This window comes from Drosophila virilis, chromosome 2 (genome assembly GCF_030788295.1).
Source record: "Drosophila virilis strain 15010-1051.87 chromosome 2, Dvir_AGI_RSII-ME, whole genome shotgun sequence".
Classification (NCBI taxonomy): domain Eukaryota; kingdom Metazoa; phylum Arthropoda; class Insecta; order Diptera; family Drosophilidae; genus Drosophila; species Drosophila virilis.
This window is the reverse complement of record NC_091544.1, coordinates 3657715-3677808: the sequence shown is the minus strand read 5'-3', so window position 1 is coordinate 3677808 and position 20094 is coordinate 3657715. Positions and strand designations below refer to the sequence as shown.

General features: G+C 40.4%; 1 protein-coding gene across 1 annotated transcript in view; it reads right to left on the bottom strand.

Moving 5' to 3' along the window:
• Positions 1-54: 54 nt before the first annotated feature.
• Positions 55-20094, bottom strand: part of beat-VI (beaten path VI) — a 69033-nt gene continuing 48993 nt past the window's right edge. Inside the window, exons 3-7 of the mRNA XM_002058664.4 lie at positions 16284-16432; positions 14574-14665; positions 14235-14345; positions 4117-4386; positions 55-4058 (exon numbers count right to left, since the gene is read on the bottom strand). Coding sequence (XP_002058700.2) covers positions 3681-4058; positions 4117-4386; positions 14235-14345; positions 14574-14665; positions 16284-16419 — 987 coding nt within the window. The 5' untranslated portion in view covers positions 16420-16432 and the 3' untranslated portion in view covers positions 55-3680. The remainder of the gene's footprint in view (positions 4059-4116; positions 4387-14234; positions 14346-14573; positions 14666-16283; positions 16433-20094) is intronic.

The window sequence follows — 20094 nt, the reverse complement described above, 5'->3', positions numbered from 1 at the left end:
TTCTAATTTGTTTCATGTTTCCAATTTCCCAGCTTGTAAAATGCTTTTATAATAATCAATTTTCGTTTGATGTTGGTAAGACTTCAGGAATTTAATAACTCACAATTCCATATTCGATGAAAGACTGACTGTCGAATTGCCGAGATAATATTTTGCTATTCGCAGTCACTTAACTTACAAGCCCTTTTCAAGAGGTCTATTGCGTATGCTCCCAGTTTTCCGGTTGCCAGGAGCGACCATGGATTTGAGCTTTCGTTGTGTTAGCAAAGTTTTCACAGAATTCACAGCGCGTTGTTAAGAGCTTCAGTTTTGGGTAAATTCTTGTGGTACTTGTTCTTTAATCCCTGTGTGTATACCAGCATGCGGCAACATTTTGCCTTTTCATTTTGCGTTACGCATACGCCGCATGTGCCTGTGTGTGCCTGTGTGCGTATGTGTCGATGACGCAGCAAAGCGCGTACGAGGGGAACTTAAGCAGGAGCCCGATGAGAATGACTGCACAATTATGAGGAAGCAGGGAAAATGGGCAAAGTGGCTGCGTCTTGCCTGCAACCAATGGATCGTAAGCATTAAGGGCAGGTAAGCGATAGGGGCCACGTTGTTGTTGGTGCACCTGCCGTGTCTATAACAGATGCGCGTGCACCTCGCGTTGCACTCCGTGTGCCTTTTGAGTCTGCTGAATCTGGAGCAGCAGCAGCAGCAGCAGCAGCTAATTAAGACAAACTAACCTGTGCCTGTGCGTGTGTGTGTGGTCTGGCCTGGGATCTTGGAGAGTGTCCTTGGACGTTGCGGGTGGCAGCGCTGCTCAAGGGCGCACCCAAAGCCTCCCTTCGGCATGCGAGTGTTTTGATATACGGCTTTGTTACAATCACAATGTGTTTACATGGCGCACAACAGCAAATGCCGCATGTGAGACCCGTGAGCCAAGTGCACTTAATTTGTTTGCTTAATTTACAAAACATGAGAGGGCGATGGCAACGGCGCCATCGTGGTAATACCTGAGCTTCAGCCAGGACAGCATATGTTTGTATGTCCTGGCCAACGGCTTGGGCTGATTCGTGTTAAGTCTATTTTCTGCCTGTTTGCATACCACTCGCCACTTTTGCTGGCAGATGCCACTGCATGTACTTAGAAGCAAGTGTACTATATGAAAACAAGGCCATCTCCACCGTTTATAATGCCGTGTAAGTGTTGGGAGTGGTAAGTTAGTGTGTGCTTGTAGCCAGCTTATTGCCGAAATTATGCAATGATATTCGTAATTGGTTTTAATCCCCAAAACTAAAATAGCAACATAATTGGCATTGCCCACGCAGCTGGCTATGAAATAATTGTTATGCTAATTGAGCGAACTTACTAAATTCGACAGGCTTATGGTTGGGTTCTTCTTTACGCCTCATGAGTGCTTTTGTATTTGTATATGTGTGCGATTTTATTTTGTTCGAACCATACTTCTCTTTATAACGATGAACACATATCTCTTATAATTTTCAATATATTTTCATGCGCCTGTTTTAGAATAGGATCTCATTCTCACAATGATGAATTAATTTTGTGTGACACATCTTTTAATCTACAAGTAATTTGTATAGAAAATTAAGTTTGGTTTAAACTATTTGAGATACTTTCAATTTCTATTTTTGCTAATGAAACTCGCTTGAATAATTGTATTTTATTTCTTTATTTCATCATATAATTTTGCCATTATCGTTTATAATTTTGAGCTTAGTTCCTTACGCATCAGCGTTTTTTTTATTTTTTTATTTCGGATTTTTCTTATGGCGTGCTTTGATTTGTTTTCGAATTTTATTTTATTTTTTTGTGTGGCTTTTCTTACCACTCATAAATAATTTATAATTATGCGTATTGTTTAACATATATTTCGGTTTTGACTTTTCTCGCTCTTTTGAATATTTTCGCTACTCCTTTCTTTACGTTTCAATATTTGTTTTTCGTTTCCTGTAGTTTAGTTAGATTTTACATTTGAATTTTTGTTTTCGTTTGCAAGACGTTTTTAGTTTTATTTGTATTTTTTATTTGACAATTTGATTTTCTCATTTGATTTACAACTGTTTAGCTTGCTTTTCATTCAGTTTTGCTTTAAATATAATTTTCAAGTAATCTGCCTATTTCTAAAAGAGGTTTATGCGTCGCAAAGTTCAAAGCTGCTTTCAAGAGTATTTGCTGAACTTTGTGGAATTTTCATGGAATGCGAAAATTTCCATTTTCTTATAACTAGAAATTTACGAGGATATTGCACAGCACATAAACCTCTGCAATTAATCCTATTCATAGATTTTGCTCTGCTTTAAATATTTTATATTTTATTTGGTTTACAATTATTATTCAACTAACATTTACTTTCTAAATTCATTTAGTTTGACATTTATTCTAATCATGTAATTATATAAATATATTTAAATGTAGCCTAAAATAAAGTTCATATTTTGCAGCCAAAAAAATGCTTCACAACAAATACGAAATACGCAAAAAAAAAAATGAAGCCACAAAATAACCACAATGCGAAAATTCAATTAAAATAACTTAACTCCCATTCATTTTATTTATTGGCATTTTCATACAATTATTTTTTTCTTTCTTTTTATTATGTCATAATTAGCCTTTCATTCGAACATTAATTAATATTTGTTTATGTTATTTTTACTTTACGCGCCGTGCATTATTGCATGTATCTATTGTTGTTGCGTTCATCTTGTTTATGATTTTCGATTTGCCTTGCATTTTTTTTTTTGGTGTGTTTTCTGTTTTTTTTTTTTTTTTTTTTGGTTTATGTGTTTATATTTTTTTACAAATAATATTTACATAGCTTACGTGTCTAGGCTGCGGTTGTTGGAGGGTAGGGTGTACTTAATATATAATTATTTTTACTTATATAATATTAATTTTTTCTCTTTTGTTAGTTATAATGTAAATTAGGTTGCAAATGAGTTTTTTGTTTTGTTTTGCAAGTGCATGTATTTGTTTATTTTCGTTTATTGATCTTTTAAATTTATGTTTGTGTATTTGTGTTTTATTTGCAGATTTTGACATCACACCACGCCCTTAACATGCATAATGCCTGTATGCATTAAGTATATATTTTTTATTAATTATGTAAACATATTTTCGTAGTTGCACTCGGATTTGTTGTGCATGTGTTTGAGCGCAATTAATTAACCGCCGGCATTTCGTAATCACTTGTTTTCAGCTCAGATTTTATAAATTTGCAATAGGTAATTTAAAATAATTGGGTTTTAATCATAATCTTAACATTTCTCTTGCGGCAGCGTGAAAAATATTCATTTTAAATGCACGACTCTGATGCCGTTCTTTTTTTTTTTAATTATTACTTTTTTTTTTATATTTGTTAAGCGTACAACAACAACAACATAAGTTATAAGGGTTACCCACAAGGACATGCCGCTTCGCGTTCACAACGCGAACCCGTTTTGAAAACATTTCTTTCTTTATTTTGTATTTTTAATGTTTTTTGTTGTTTTTTTTTTTTTTGTTTTGTCTTTTGCTTTTTTATAATTTGCAAGCTGCACTTTTGTGCATTGTTTGCATTTGTTATTTTTTAATTACACTTCGCGGGCTGCTGGCCCGGAGCCTGTGCTTCGTGTTGTTGCCGTTATTGTGTCTGCTCGACCATTTGCTTATGTGGCATGTCCAGTGTGTCCTGGTCACAGCTGTGCCGCCGCCAGGGTTGCCACGGCCAGAGTCAGAACGCCGATAGCACTGCAGCTGCACTGTGCAGCGCCGGTGAGTGCTGAATTATCCGGATCACCATTGACATAGCGCTTGGAGCCCTCGAGGCCCAGCAAATTGGGTGAAATGGTTGTCGGCGGTGCCATGCTTAGCCCAATGCGCTGCTGTACATTCTTGTGGAACACATGTAGTATTGATACCTCACAGAGCAGCAGTATGCTGGTCTGATACTTGGGCATCGCCTGAAAGAAGCCCTGCAGCACCTGGCTGTGCGGATAGATTTCCAGGGAAGAGTACGTGGTCGAGCCCTCGAATGCGTCCTGCGTTATGCGCTGCAGCGGCGTTTTGTATACCTGTCACGGCATTAATCAGCACCTGGCGATTTACTACAAATCTTTAGTTTGTACCCACCTTGCGGCCGTTAATGTACCAAGTGATGTTCGCCGGCGGATAAGAGGGTCCCACTGTGCACACAGCCTTGAAGTTATCGTTGACGCCAATCACCTTCTTGTCCACCTGCATTGCCGGATCGTCTTTGGGCAGCTCAATCACCTGCATGTACGCCGACCGTATATCTGTATGGAACAACGGTGCATCTTCGGACACCTCACACTGATAGCTACCGGTGAGATCTCGTGTGACTCCTTTCAGTGTGACCGACGTTGCATCCGAGTTGGTGAGCTGCAACGAGAATCGTCTCTTAAATTAAAAGGAGAATTTCAACCGCAGCTCAACCGTTGAATTTCTGAATTAAAATTGAATTAAAAGGAATAAATTGCATTCAAGAGACGTCATGTGGCATGGCCATTTTGTTGATTATACTCTTTGCCAACAGGTTAACTAAGTAGAAACAGAATTCAAAGAAACGAAAAGCGAAAAAAAAATTAACGACGTTTAATTGGAAATTCATATTTGTTTTGGTCAATAAAATCTGAACAGACAGTTTAAATCCTGCTTAAATCCCTGAAATATATTTAATCTGTTTTTAATTGAGAATAGAGTTGAATACGAATATGAATATATGCCAGCACAGAATTCCGCACACAAAAATGAAAGTGAACTGAAAATGTAATAATTTAATAGACAGTTGCTTTCAAACGTTGCGAGGCAACATTTAATGAATGTTCATATATATTTATCAATTGCAATCAATGGCACATTGTAAGGTTTCAAAACCACGATACAATTTATGGTCTCAGTGGATTTAACTGAACAAGAAAACTGTGTCATCATCATAGGAGAGTGTGTAGAAACTTCGTTTGCAGTGTTTTTGGATATTGGCAAACAAATTCTTGTTGCTGGCAGCCTTTTGGCATTTGCTCTGATAATTGGCAGCAACCGCTGGGCCACTTGGCCCAACTCGAGTGAAGCCTGCTGCTCCAAATCCACTTCAGCACACCAACAATAACAGCACACGCGATTAACGTGTGTGTTGTTCGCTGTGTTGCAGATTTGAGATCCTTGCATTTAAGTGCAAACAACCCTTTTACGTTTTGCATATGCCGCCGCCCAATGGCGCACATGTTTTTTGTTCATTTGCATCTGTACTAATCCTCTCTCTGTGTTGCTCTGCCAGCCCTCCTATTGGCACTGCCGGTTGCCAGCTGCTAGTCAGTCCTCCATGGTGTTGGGCTCCGGGCGCCCACTGCTATTTACGACTGTTTCAACACTTTAGCGCATTGCTCTCCTGGCTTTCTATTTAGTTGCCGCTGCCATTGCCATTGCTGCATGGTCATGTGTTGTTTTCCGATATTGTTTTAGTTTGTTTTTTTATACTTGTTCAAAAAGTTAAAAGAGTATATGCGCTTCAAGCAACCTCTTTAAATGTAATAATTGTCAAGTACTTCTGCAACTGTTAAAGTTATCATAACCGAACACCTATCATCAAACGTACAAAGAAATAGAAACAAGATCAAATTTCACGCATCGAGAATTTCTCTTAATTAAACAAATATTATTTTCAAAATGAGTTGAAATACTTCTTCTTAGTGCACTTTTACTTATTTAAATAATCAGCATTTTCATTGCCATTTGTATTAGAAGGGGAACGACGAATTTCATTTGCATCAACACAAATATGAAGCGGGATTCTTTGTGAACAATATTAGTCAACAGAGAGAGTTTTTGTATAGTTGGAGAGTACACTTATTTTTAAATAATTATGAAAAGCTTGCGGAGACGAATGTTGTCGGGTTATGGAAATTGTTCTTAATGGGAGCTTTCACTGGATATGAAGGGTTGGGTCTGTTAAGAAGTCAGGAAATTCTATATCTATATATATAGATACTTGAAATATCAAAAATGTTTCCAGTTTATTCGAATTTGAAAAACAGGCTATTCATGAACGCCTGTTTCTTAATAAATTTGGCTGATATCATAGCTAATGCTGTTTTTGCACAGTGAACGGGTATTCCGCAGTCGGTTCCACCCGACTTCACCATACTAACTCCATTCGTAGAGAATACTATTGATAAGGGCGCCTCAGTAGCTACGCCAGTGCCGTAGCAAATGCCATTGCCATCAAGCCAATAACCACAGCTGGTTTAGTGCTCGCGGCTCCTTTTTGGCATATTGGAATTGGCTGTTGGCTGTTGGCTGTTGGCTCCCGGCCCTGGATTCTGGGTGCCGGGCACTCTCTGGCGGGTTGTGGTTTTAGTGGCTTTTGGATTTGTCGACGTTGATCTCGTTACGCAATCGTAAAATGAAAACAAATGTGAAACGTATTGATAAGGTTATCTATATGGTCTGTGTGCGTGCTGTTGGCGTATGTGTGAGCTATGAATAAATGTGCGATATGCCACAGAATCCAGCTTAGTAATAGCCGCATTTGGCATCCGGGAACACGAGTTATGAGTGCAAAATTCTAGCTGAACTGCAGCAGCACAGTTGGATATTTGCAGTCGGAGTTGGAGCAGGTCACGAATGCCTGTTGCACAGCTGGTCGGCTAGCGATTATAATGTACAACGTGAACAGGATTAGCCGCTTTGAATAATTATCCCAAATGCATGGCGTTATCTGTGGGCATAGCAGATACATAAGCATAAACAATAGCCGAACATTTTAAAACTCTATGTCAAATATTTTCTATTATTCCCGTATACTCTATGTGAGTTGCAAATATGTACAAATAAAAAAAAGCAATAAGATAATGTTGATTTTGTGTTTCGATTTTCATTCCTCTATCGAAGCAGGAGACAACAAAAATCTAGGTCTGAGCACGTTTGGCTAACTGCAGAGCATTAAGCTGCAACAGTCTTACTTGTTTTTAGTTTTTAATCTGTCAGATAATTAGATGCTCTTTATGGAGCTGCAGCTGCGGCAGGCTGTACGCTCAACCCATTCAGAGCATTAAATGACGTTAATTATGTAATCAAACATACATATATGTATGTGTGTGTGTGTGTGTGTGTGTAAACATATACATTTATATTTGTATGTAAATATTGTCCCTCTACAATTTATTTATTTAGCTGTTTGTCGTTGACGTCGTCGTTGTTGTGCTCTGCGGCTGGCTGGAATGATGATGATGGCTCCTGCGCCCCACTTTGTTGTCATATTTATTTAATTGCATATGACTTTTGTTGGTGTTGTTGTTGTTGTTGTTGTTGTTGTTGGTGGTGTGCCGTGCTTCGTGGCTGGCGGAAACGGAAGTGGCAGCGCCAGGAAGCGCGCCAAACAAACGCAAATGTCTGCCATTTTGAGGAACTATGTGCCCGGTCGAATCACAGTCACACACACACACACACGCACACATTTTAGTTACTCATATGAAAATGTAGCGACATTTGTAGCTGCTCTAGCAGGCCGTAGGCAAGAGAAATGAATTCTAACTGAAGCCCAACTCAACTCAACTCATCTCAGCCCAACTCGACTCGAATCGACTCAGCTAAACTGAACTCAAGTTGCTTTTGTTGTGTTGGAAAAGTTTTTGTCGTTGCGCTTTTTTTCCTGTTTTTATTTATTTGTTGGCTTTTAATTTCTATTTATATTTTATATTGCTTTAGTTGCCGCAGCTGCAACTCTGTGGTATAAAAAATTATGCTACTAAAGCGCAATTTTGCATTACAAACATACGAGTATGCACGTGTGTGCTTGTGTGCCTGTGTGTGTATGTGTGTGTGTGTAAGTGAGTGTGAGAGTAAAGTATTGTTTCAATAATTCTGGCTTTATGAAATAATAACTTTACTGCAAAACCGCTTCGCCGGCTGAGCAGCCAACGTCGAGTTGTAAGAATACAATGAATTTCGTTGCAATGCACCCCCCCTCGACCCCTTCCCGATCCTACAGTGTGTGTGTGCGAGTGTGTGTGGGCCATACACTCGAGTACTTTTGCAGCTGCAGCCACGCTTCTCGTTGCTGTTGTTGGCTCCTCGCTGAGTTTCCGCTGTTTGTTGTGCAGCAATTTTAATTTTGCCAACGCTGTCGCATGCAGAACACACACACACACACACACACACGCACATAGACACACATGTAGGCACACATACAAGCGCATATAAGTGTGCGTGGCTCAGCTGCAGCCTCGTTTGCATGCAACACTTTATGAATTATTGCTGTATCAACTCAAGTCGCGGTAGTCAGCCAGCCACACACTCTACACACACGCGCGCACACACACACACACACACGGACACGCACATGCACACACAGTCACACACAGGCACACACATGGGCACGTATTATGTCATTCCGAATTTCCGTTGCCTCGAGCTTTGTTGGAACTAACGGCGCTAGCGTTGGCGGCTCGTTCCCGCTTCCATTCCCGCTTGCATTCAAAGTTCCCGTTCCCCAACCATCCTCCCCCTGCTCGCCCAGCCCATCCCGTTCGCCTTTATAGTTGCCCGTTGGCATTTTACAACTTTGACTGCCTAACGCGCTGAGCGCAGTACGCAGTGCGCCTGGCAAAAACCGACCACAAATTTACTGAATGAGATGTTTCCGGTGCGGTTGTTCTTCTTCTATTTGTTGCTGTTGCTGTTGTTGCCCATTGCCATTTGTTGTTGATTTCGTTGGTGTTGTTGCCGTGCTGCTGTGAACAATTTTTGGTGTTTGGAAAATGCATGGCTTTTTATTGTGCTCATTGTTGGCGACGGCGGCACACGCCATGTGAATGCCGTGCCAGGGAATTGCGCCGGGATATGGACAGTGTCAGATGAACGGACCTACCAGCTAGTTACGAGTATATATCTAGATATATATGTATATATATGCTTGTCTTGAATGCATTGCGCATTTCGCATTTCGCAACTCGCATTTTTATTTATTATGTTTATTTGCAGCCATTTGTCAAACATTTTTACCAAGGCCGCCAAGCACATTTCAAGCCACAACAGCAAATTCAATCTGCAGCGTACATTCTGTAGCATGCAGCTTTACTAATGGTAATTGAAGTTGCCAGGAAAATCTGATATGGTCAGGGTAAAGAGTTCACTGCCCAAAATTTAATAAAGAGCACTTAACGCTAGTAACCAGCTAAAAATATTAAAATATTATTGCCTTTATGTAACTACGATTCGCATAAATAAAATACGATCTCAACTAAATTTGCAAGGAAACTGTTGCAACTATGATTTCTCTTGAATTTTCGTTTCAGCTAAAATTGAACTGCAAAGTTTCATCTTTAAGGCTTAACTATATATATTTTGCAGCTTATCTCAATTTTAAGAAAAGAGCAAGTTACAATTTCATATATCATAGCTTTCAAAGTATTTTCGTAAATGTAACAGAATTATGTATTTATATTAATGCTTGGGAAACGAAACTTTAATAATAATCTCTTACGTAAAAGCACAACTTTTTGCTGTATACACATGCTTTGCAATTACTTTTATTGCAGGCAAAAGTAAATTTTAGCTTTCAATACACATTCAATGCATTTTATGACTTTCACAACATATCACTTACGTTTGTAAAACGTAGTTTAGATTAATGAAAGAAGGTTTTATTAAAGCATCTCGAATGTAGTTGGTAATTTAACTTAAGTTTTTACTTGCTCAATATAAAACTAAACCACTTTGGTAAATATAATTTGTCGCAACGAACATATTCAAAATGATTTATCCTGACTGGCACAGCTTGCACTGTAAGTGCTAAGAAGCTGATATTTTTATTTGTTTTGGGATATCCCACCCACAAGTGGATAAACCGATTAATACGGTTGAATCATACTTTTTTGTTGTCCATTCTCTGTGAAAATTATGCGTGTATCGAATCTTTGATGGAAAATGCTCGTGAAAGGTATTTCTTTTATTTATTGGCTTCAAGCTGCACACTACAAGACCAACATATATATTTAAGCTATAACTTTTATAGGGGATATGAATGGCAAATAGGTGTCTGAAATTTTGAGTAAATGGCCGTAGAATCAGGACTAGCAACATTAAATTAACTTGCAATTATGGCCATTTTTTATGTAACCTTAAAAAGAGAGAATTAGTAAAATATATCACTCTCCATGCAGTGCTCAATTAAACTTTTGCGAGGTCCAAGGCCAACAACTGCGACAGCTACAACTAAAACGCTCTGAGGCTGTGGCCTCGCCCAGTGTGCATCTAATTAACAACATTCAGAGCAGTGCGCCTACCCACGAGGAGCCAGGGCCAAAGCAAGCCAAATTTATCCAGCAACTGCGGGTGGTCTGGATGGCCCATGCCGGGCGCAAAGTTTTCGGCCACTTCTGTTGCCGGCTGCGTCTTCTTTTTTCTGCAGGCAGGCGGCGAGTGCATTAATTTTAAGGGCACATTGCTGTGCATAAATGCGAGGCGGAGGCGTGTCGGGTTATTAACAATGTTAAAAGCAAACGCCAGCAACAACAACAATGCCGGGACAGGACACTAGACCAGAGGACACTTGGTGTGTGACTGCCGCCGCCATTACCGCGAACTTAATGCGGAATAATTCCTTCCGTGTTGACAGTGTGCAAAAAGTTTTCGGGGCACAAATTTCTGGTCCGGCCGACCGACAAGGATGAGTGCGAGCACGAGTACGAGGCCCAGGCTCAGACCGAGGCCGTTTGGTTGGCTGCTCGCTTCGGATTTTTTATTGTTGCGGACAATGAATAAGCCGCAAAAGTTTTGAGCACTTGGCATATCCTATTCCTGTAACTGGCACCCTATATTCACCGCTCCCCCCCTGGCTGGCATATACCCGCCGCTGGCACAGCGGGTGGCCCTGGTAATTGTGTGTTTTAATTGAAGATTGCCAACGTGGCTGACGACGCTGTCTCTAAATTAAAAATTTAATTACATTTAACATGATGATTATTATTTCTCTTTTTGTATAACCACAGCGCAGTAATCGTTGCTGTTCTTGTCGCGAGTGACATGCGACATGTGTGCCCAGGGGGGTTGGGGTGGGGTGGCTTGTGGGCAAGGTATACATATTTCTATGTTGAATGACTTTTGAAGTTTGTTGGCGCGTCGCGGGGGTCTGCAATCAGACGCCCCTTGCTGTCTGTGCCCATGCCTTGATCTGCATACATTTACATTCCAATAAAGCTCAAGTGGACGACAGAAGTGCACTTGGTCGGTTGGTCGGCTAGCCACGCCCACGCCCATGCCCACGCCCACGCCGACGCTCCAGCCCCCGCCGACAAGTGCATTGCATGTCAGTCACAGCAGCAGCAGAAGTAGCAGCAGCAGCAGTATCAGAAGCAGCTGCCATTCAAGTGTTGTCCCGAGCACGAGTGTGACTCTGAATGCACGCCCATCGCTCTATATGGTCTGCCTACGTACACACACACACGCACACACACACACACACACACACACGCTGACATACGTGCACACATGCACACCTATTTAAATGCATGTGCATAATCATAATAGCCACGGCCTGAACTTTTCTCATTAAGCGTGTTTAGCTGCTTGAAATGATTTAGGAAAAGTAAAACAAGTCAAGTTATAATGTTTTAATCTCAATTATGGTACTTGCCACCATTTCGCCTGCATCTCTTTACTTAGCCCGACTTGTCTCAGCCACCGGCACATTCGTATTCCCACACTCCAAGTGCAGATTGTACAGTGATCACTCTGTGTGTCATGTTTGCCTTGGCATAACTTAAAAATTCCATTTCAATTTGCATTTGCGGTTCTGGATGGCCTTTGAATTTTGCCTTCGTTAGCAGCACCCGCAGCAGCTATCAATGTAAATTAGAAAACGTGGTGCTTCATTTCGATTCGTTGCCTTGGGGTGTGGCATATTTTCATTTTCGTTTTCTTTTTCTTTTGCTGTGTTTATTTTTTCACTTTCAAAAGCTGCCTTTCAATATGACCGACATCGGCTGCTGCTGTTGCTGCTGCTGCCAAGCTGAGAATAACCTTCAAACTTAATTGCAAAGCGCACGTTTGCTAAATCATTTGCATTAACCAATGGACACACCGTCCGCCTCAGACCCGCCTCTGGCCCATCCTGTTGCCTGTTTCTGTGGCTGTGTGCTTTTTCACCTTTTGCGGTTCATAGCTCATTGCATCTCAAGTAGTCCGTTTGTTTCAGCACAGAGAAAAGCGAATTTGCTTAAATTAAAAATTGTAGTTTAGTCCTTAATGCCACTTGAGCAGCCCGCGCCCCTAAGTAGGCTACACAATATGCGCATTGATTCCAATGCCAATGGAGGGTTTTTAGTTTCCGATCCGCTGATTATTTGAACCTCGGCATCAAAATATTCCGAATAAAACATAAAATATAATTAACATGAAATGCTAGCTACTTAAATTGCTTCACCAACCGCCGCCCATCCCACACAACTAGTTACAGGCAACTGTAATCGAAATATTTAATTAGTGCGAAAATGCTTTTGAATGCCAATTAGTGGCAAATTAACATTTCCACAGAGCTGCTCGTATTGAACGGAGTTTTTCTCTCCCTCCTTTTTATAATTCTTCTCTTTGTCTTACTTTTTATTTTCCCAGCTACCGCATAGAGCGCAAATTAAAGACACAATCAGAACAAATTAATCAAGTCCGATTGCTGCTACCGCTGATTGATGTGGCCTCTTCTGCTCCTGTTCCCCTCCATCCCTTTGGGTTTCAAAGAGTGAGACAGAGAGAGATATAGAGAGAGAGAGGGTGTGCGAGAGAAATAGCAGACACTGACAGGATATGGTGGGCGGGTGGCAAATTATACTCATAAGCGCATATTTCGCTCTGTTTCGCATTGTACTATGTATATGGGGTAAAACAAACATTGCCCCATCTTTCGGTCCCCTCTCTTGATGCTATTATTTATTATTATTTAAGGTCGGCCACTTGCGAATTTGAAAAATGTTCCATGGAGTATTGGTAAATGAGTTTGGAAATTTTATGTGCGGGCGAATGAGTTTTCAATTTATATTTCGTGTTCAAAAAAATAAGACAAGCAAAAAATGTTGTTCATGGCAAATTCGATTTTATTTATTTATGATTATACGACAAGCGATTTTTACAAGCGCCTGTAGCGCATTGTAGGGTGCCCTCGGGTATGTGGGTTGGTCAATCAAAATAAATGGTATCATTTGAATTTGTTAATCATAATTAAAGCTATTATCTTGTAAGCTTGAAAGAAAAGCAGAGAATAGATTCAAGCATTCAACTAAAATGCGAACCTTTGAAAATGTTTCGGTTTGAGAAACATTCTAAATGCTGTCCCAAAAATGTTGTCGCTTTGCACTTGGCCCGCAATTTATTGCGTACTTTGCGGCTGTTGTTTTTATTAATGAGTGCAGTACAGCGCTAGCACTGCGGCTCTGCTGATATGATCAACTATTACATGCCTTACATGTAAATGATTTAAGCTCCACTCACGCGGTAATTGACTGTTTAAGTCAGACAGTCAGAGAGATTGTTTTCTACTCGATTTAAATCAATTTGTGCATTCATTACAAACTGTTATAACGTATCTTTCAGAATGTAATATACCCAACCATATTTGAAATATAGGGTATATATACAAACATGAATGCGAAACGTATTCAGCGCGAGGTTGCTCTGCTTCAGTTGCTTCTAGTCGCGCCATAAAATATTTTGCACATTGCGCAATATTTCAGTTAGTTGTATTCGCACTTTTCAAATTGTGCAGGACTCACACACACACACACACAGTCACACAGTCACACACTTACACGACACAGCCAAAAAATGAGAAATAAAAATTGCGCATAACTGCCAGTTACTGTGGTTGAGAGAGTGAGAGAGGAAGAGTAAGGAAAGACAGGGACAGCGTGACCGGCAGCTTTATTGGTGTTGTTGTTGCCGCAGGCTGCATTTGGCGCCCTAGTCGCCATTGTGCACATTTAAATAAATATTTACACAATATTTGAATGTTTTCGCAATTCCATTTGTTGAAATGCAAACTTTGCTGAAACGAACAAGACACATACGCGGCACTGCGACGAGAAATTTTGTCCGATTTGTACGTTTAATTGACAAAAGATGAAAAAATGAAATAAAAAAAAAAAATTAATCTATTTATTTAATAACAATCGGCGTGCTGACGCCTGGCTCAGAGACCGGCGAGATAAGCCCTGTGTGATCGCATGCTTAATTTCACTTACATCAACATTAATGCCTGCAACGGGAAAGACAAATGTGGGCGTCGCCTCGCGCGGCACATAGCGATAGAACTCTTCCTGGCCAAAGTACCAGCGCACCGAGTACAGCGCCGCCTGCAGAAAAAGAAGAAGAAGCAGCGTTAATGAAAAGGTTGAATGGATGTCCTCGACAACGAGTACGAGTACGAGTAGGAGTACGAGAATAAGGACTACGACAGCGAAGACAAAGTGCTAGTAATTATAATAATTAAACAAGCCGTCGCCGTTCTCGAGCCCGTGTCCGTTCCTGTGCTCATTCCCATTTCAATTGTTGCACTCATTCCCCAAGGAAGTCTCACTTACCTTCTCCAAATCGTATTGGCAGGACAATGTCGCTGCATTGCCCATGATGACTGCTTCCGGAACGAATATCTTAAGATCCTTCAGTCCATGAGCTGTACAAGTGAAAAAAAAAGAAAGCAAAGCAAAGGATGAGAGATACACATTAAGGCCAGCTGAAAAAAGTAATCAGCTTATGATGCAGTCCTATGTCCATTCCTGTTCACATTGCGAGCCATTTAAGTGTTAAAGTGCATCGCATCGAGAACTTTACGGCGAGTGAAATCCATTGGACTCATGGAAAAGCCTACGGTTTGAACTCGATTATGTCACGGCATAAAAACTTAATTACACGCGCTCAGGGATCGGATGCGCGAGCAGTTGGAATTGTGGGTGTCTGCAGCCGGATCCGTTTACATGTTAATTTATGACAACGCACCGAGCAGCACCGTGTGGCTTGAATTTAATGCAATTTATTTAATTTTTATTTTCGTATTCATGCGCATTTTTTTGTTGTCGCCCTTTGCTTTAATTGAGAAATGTGGCGCATGCTCTGTTAAACAATTAACATTGCATAAACGTGCGCCACACGGCGTATGAGCGATGCGACATAATAAACTTAATTTGTCGCCATTTAGATGGACGGAAAAGGGACTGATTAATTTGGACTTTTATTTTATTTTTATTTAAAATACTATTACGTAGATAGATGATCCGTTACCACAGCTCAAAAGATCAAATGTTCATTTTGCAATGTGGATAACAATAAAAGGAATGTTTTATTATACCCTTAACCCATTAAAAATGGGTATAAGGGTATATTGTATTTGTGCAAAATCCAAATGTATGTAACAGGCAGAAGGAAGTATCTCCGACCCCATAAGGTATATATATTCTTGATCAGCATCAATAGCCGAGTCGATCTAGCCATGTCCGTCTGTCTGTCCGTCCGTCCGTCCGTATGTATGAACGCAAGGATCTCAGAACATATAAGAGCTATAGACTTGAAATTTAGATGGGGCAATTTTGTTAAATAACAAGAGGTAGAGTCACGAAACATGATATGTTGCCTCTAAAATAGAATATATGTATGCATTTGATGTTGGAAGAAGAGGGTTCAGGGTATCCCCTAGTCGGGAGCTTTCGACTAGAACCTCTTACTTGTTTTATTTCGACATGTGACAGACATGTGTAATCTGTTGCATAATTGTTATCGCTTTGAAATCAATTGCATTTTAAAATCTATCATTGATTTTATATGTGTTCTCCTTTGACGGCAACAGAATAATTGAAAATTATATAACTCCTGAAGAGTAGAAATGCCCGCTCTGAAACTGGTCAATTGGCTGACCCCAATGCGGTAGGCCGAATTATGGCAGCTTTAATTGAACAAACCAATATTCATCAAACGCTTTACAGTTCAGCTCGACTGCTCGTGGCGAGTGCCGGGTGAATTATGTGTAATATTTTATAAATTGACTGGTTAACGAGTGTGCGTGCTTTTATATGCACGAGTGTGGGTGAACTGCAATGCATAATGTTAACAGTCATGGGCAAAATTAAATAATCAATTGTAACCACATTTAAGCACGTAGCTCGCATAATAAATTCAGCGGCAAAGATGTACAAAGGGCAGGCAGACAGACAGACAAACAGACAGACAAATATACGAACTCTACTTAACTATTTTATGAATGTAGTATAAGCTACACTTATTTGTGTAAGCATACTTACCGCTCGGCAATAAATTGGAGATTATAATGCAGCTCAAAGCCAGCATATTGAATACTGCATGCAAAGCGGGTAAGCCTTGCCTCGGTCTCAGCACGCAGGATCTTCGTCCTTTTACTTTTACGCCATGGATGCCCATTTTTATAGTTGCGCTGCAAAGAGTTTGAGAGTTAGACGCATGTGTGAGTAAAAGTTGCAAGTTGCATGTTGCAAGTTGCATGTAATCATATTTGAATTGATGCTCTCGTGCTTATTGATAACTGGCCTGGCCTGCTTGTTAAACTTGCCACATGCACCCTGCCACAGCCCCAGTCACAGCGACTGCTGTCGCTGCCGCTGTTCCCGTATAACGCACATCCTTTGTCAGTTTGACAACTTTCTAAGGCTTTTAAATGACACGCGTGCGCAAGTTTCAGCAGCGTCGACGTGCTTAAAAACTTTGCAGCAAGACAAAAACCTTTAACTAAGCAACACAAACACATACATATCAACACGCACACACACTCACTCACACACACAGACACACAGACTCGTGTTGGCAATACCCATACGCCGCGTGCACCAGAAACAGCTCGATGCACAGTGTGATTGAAGACGAGGACCTACCGGTGTCTGACATTTCAAATAGATTGAATGTGTGTGTACGCGTGTGTGTGTGTGCGTGTTTGATTGGCAGTCGAATAGACAGACTGATGGACAGGCAGACATATGCTCAGAAAGCTGACCACAGCATTGAAAACAATTGTCAGCTGCTAGTTGCAGTTGGAACTTTCCTGACGACTTGGCTGTTCGGTTTGCTGCTCTTCTTGCTGTTGTTTCATTGTATCAATTAGACCGCAACTAACAACAACAACAACAACAACAACAGCAACAACAACCGCAACAATAGCCACGACAGCAACAACAAGCAGAAAAACAAGATATCGAGCAACAGTGTTATGCTGTCGTGGCCACAAAAACAAAAGCTAATGGTCAAAAGTTACAAATGTGGCACATTGCCAAGCAACAAAATTTTATAATGATATTAAAGCATTAACTCAGGGCGAGCTAAGAACTTAAGCCTGGCTTCAGGAGTTATTTAGCTCTTTAGCAATTCGAGTAAGCAACACATAAACATAAAGCTCTGGAACGCAGCTTAAATGCCATTTTCAAAAAACACATATACATACTCGAATACGCACAATATTGCGTAAAGTGCCATTAGACTAGCATCGGGTCGGGTCGTTCGCCAAGCAACTCTCCAATCATTTTGTGCTCTTTAGCGAGAGACTCAAAGTTCCTTAACCACACACAACAACAAAAAAAAAAAAAGAAGGCAGAAACAAAATACAAGAAAGCCATTTAACTAACTACTAGCTGAGATGCGAGCTGTGCATTTTGCAAGCCCATCGAGTTGTCGGAGAAACCTTTTCGACACTTTATCTACAACCATATCGTTTTGCAAATTGTCCAGGATATTGGGATGCGTGTCCTTCGATTTGTTTGCCGGCATGCCTGCTCTCATGTGAGCATTTAAATTAAATTTAAATATTATTGTTGGCAAGTCGATTAAGCCCGGGTCATCATTTCAACTTTAATGTCTTTGTTTTATGGCTGTACACGCCGCAGCACGCAGCTCTATGGTATACGGGGCAGTGTTCTAGGAGTCAGTCTCCGTTATGATGTACCAATACAAATGCAAATTCCTTGTGGTTGTCATGACCTTATCCCATGCTGCCGCATTCCGCCCAACTACTAGCCCGATTGTTATTGTTGGCTGGTTCTGCTGCTGCTGCTGCTTTTGTTATTGCTCATGCCATGGGAATTTCCGAAATTTCTATTACGCATAAATTTTATAACAACAAACTCTCAATTATTTCATTATGATTTTAATTAAAATTTTCGATCAGAAACATAAACTTCGCCACTGCGTCAATATGACTGCCGACAGGCTACCGACCGACTGCTGTGCCCTGTAGCCCTTTATTTAAGTTAGAAATCTGCGTTAATTTTGGGCTGAGGAATTTGCTCATTTAAAATTTATTTCAAATACTTTCTTTATATATATAAATTTTCAAATAAATACAATTTGACTACCTCGAAAAAAGATCATTTGTAAAAGTATTTTTTAAAATTTGATCGTTTTTGCTTTCTTTCTTGAAAATCGAGGAAAAGGGTGAGTAAATTATGTGAGTATATTTGCATATTTGAAAACTCGTTTCTAAATGCAATGGACCGAGGAATATAATTACAGAAAAACCTGTTGTTTGAGCTGTCCCTTTTCTTTTCTATAATTACATGCGCATAACTTTATGATTCTTTTTGCTGATTTTTATGAATACGAGGCATAAAGAAAACGTTTCAGCACTTAACAATTCAATAAATCTTGATTTTATTCTATTTAAATGCCGTTTTGTAGACAAAAACCAAACGAATTCTAATGGCAAAATGTTGAAAGTATAATTAAAAAAGTTACAGCTAAGCTCAATAAAACCAACTCGCCTTCTGTGTGCGTGTGTACGCTTGTGGGTGTGTGTGTAAGGCGACCCTAACTTTTTTTAAGTGTAATAAAACAGTTGATTATGACGTCATTAACGCAAGTCTAAGCACGCTAGCAAAATGCCGGAAACCCTGAAAAAATAATCAAATTAATTTTTTATGTAGAAAGTTTGCAATTTACCAATAAGCCGCGAACTCATCATAAGAGCTGAGCCTCGGAAGCTGCGTGAAGCTGAGCGCGGAGAGAAGATGTAACTAAGGAGGGTGTGGTATGGGGGGACCAGAGGGTGGCAATGCTAACGTTGCTTATTCAAATTGGAAATTCAATTGAAAGTCAAATCAAAACAAAACAAACGAAATCCCGTGATTGACAACATTTCAACTGATAATGAGCACTTTGCTTCAAGGCCAAAGGAACAGGCGAGAGTTTGAGTTAAGTGAGATGAGAATGAGATACAACAGGATGTGTCAGCACTGCTATCGGCACGAATATAGGATAGAGAGCTGTCTGTACTTGTAGGTGGATACTGACATTTCTTTCGTGGCATAGAATAAAAAAAGAGAGAGATAGAGAGATAGAGTGCCAGGTCACAGATGGCTGACTGGTGTCCATGACGGAAGTCATGACGTGCAACAATGCTGACCCAGCAGTGAGGCTGCGGCATCCTGGCTGCTCTCAATTGCCAACACTATCGATTTCAGTTTCAGTCTCAGTTTATTTAATGCCAATCTATGCCCTTTGAGCCGGCCACGTAGCCAATTTGCAGATAGGTATCGCCAATATGAGCAGAAATTGGCTTGCTTAGCCGATTAAGGTGGGCTTTAACAATTGCAACTTGAGTCCAGGCTCAACCATACTTAAAGTGTTCAGGCAGCCGTGTGTCAGGGGCCATCATTCACCAACATACATACTATATGATTCATTTGTTAATCGCCAGCTGTCAGAGCAGCGCACACAGCTATACGAAAACAATAATCGCAAGTCAAGAGAAATCGCTGCCAACTCACACATATATATATTTACATACATGTGTAGGAAACAAATACTTATTTATATAAAGCGTTAAATGCGCCTTTGATTGATGCGACACTCGCTCAAGGGCCACTCATTAGGTTTAGTGCCACAGTGTCTGCAACACACACACGATAACTCCAGCTGCCAGGCTCTGCAGAAGTTCCTCAGACTGAGGAGCCGAGCCTCTAATCAATCAATCTGTGTTTATGCTTTGCCTCAGCACAATGGCAGCACAAAGGGAGAAAAAAAAAAACAAGAATAAAGCAGAATGAAGGCGGCGCATAATGAACAAAGCGAAAAGCAAAACTTGGCGAAACAATT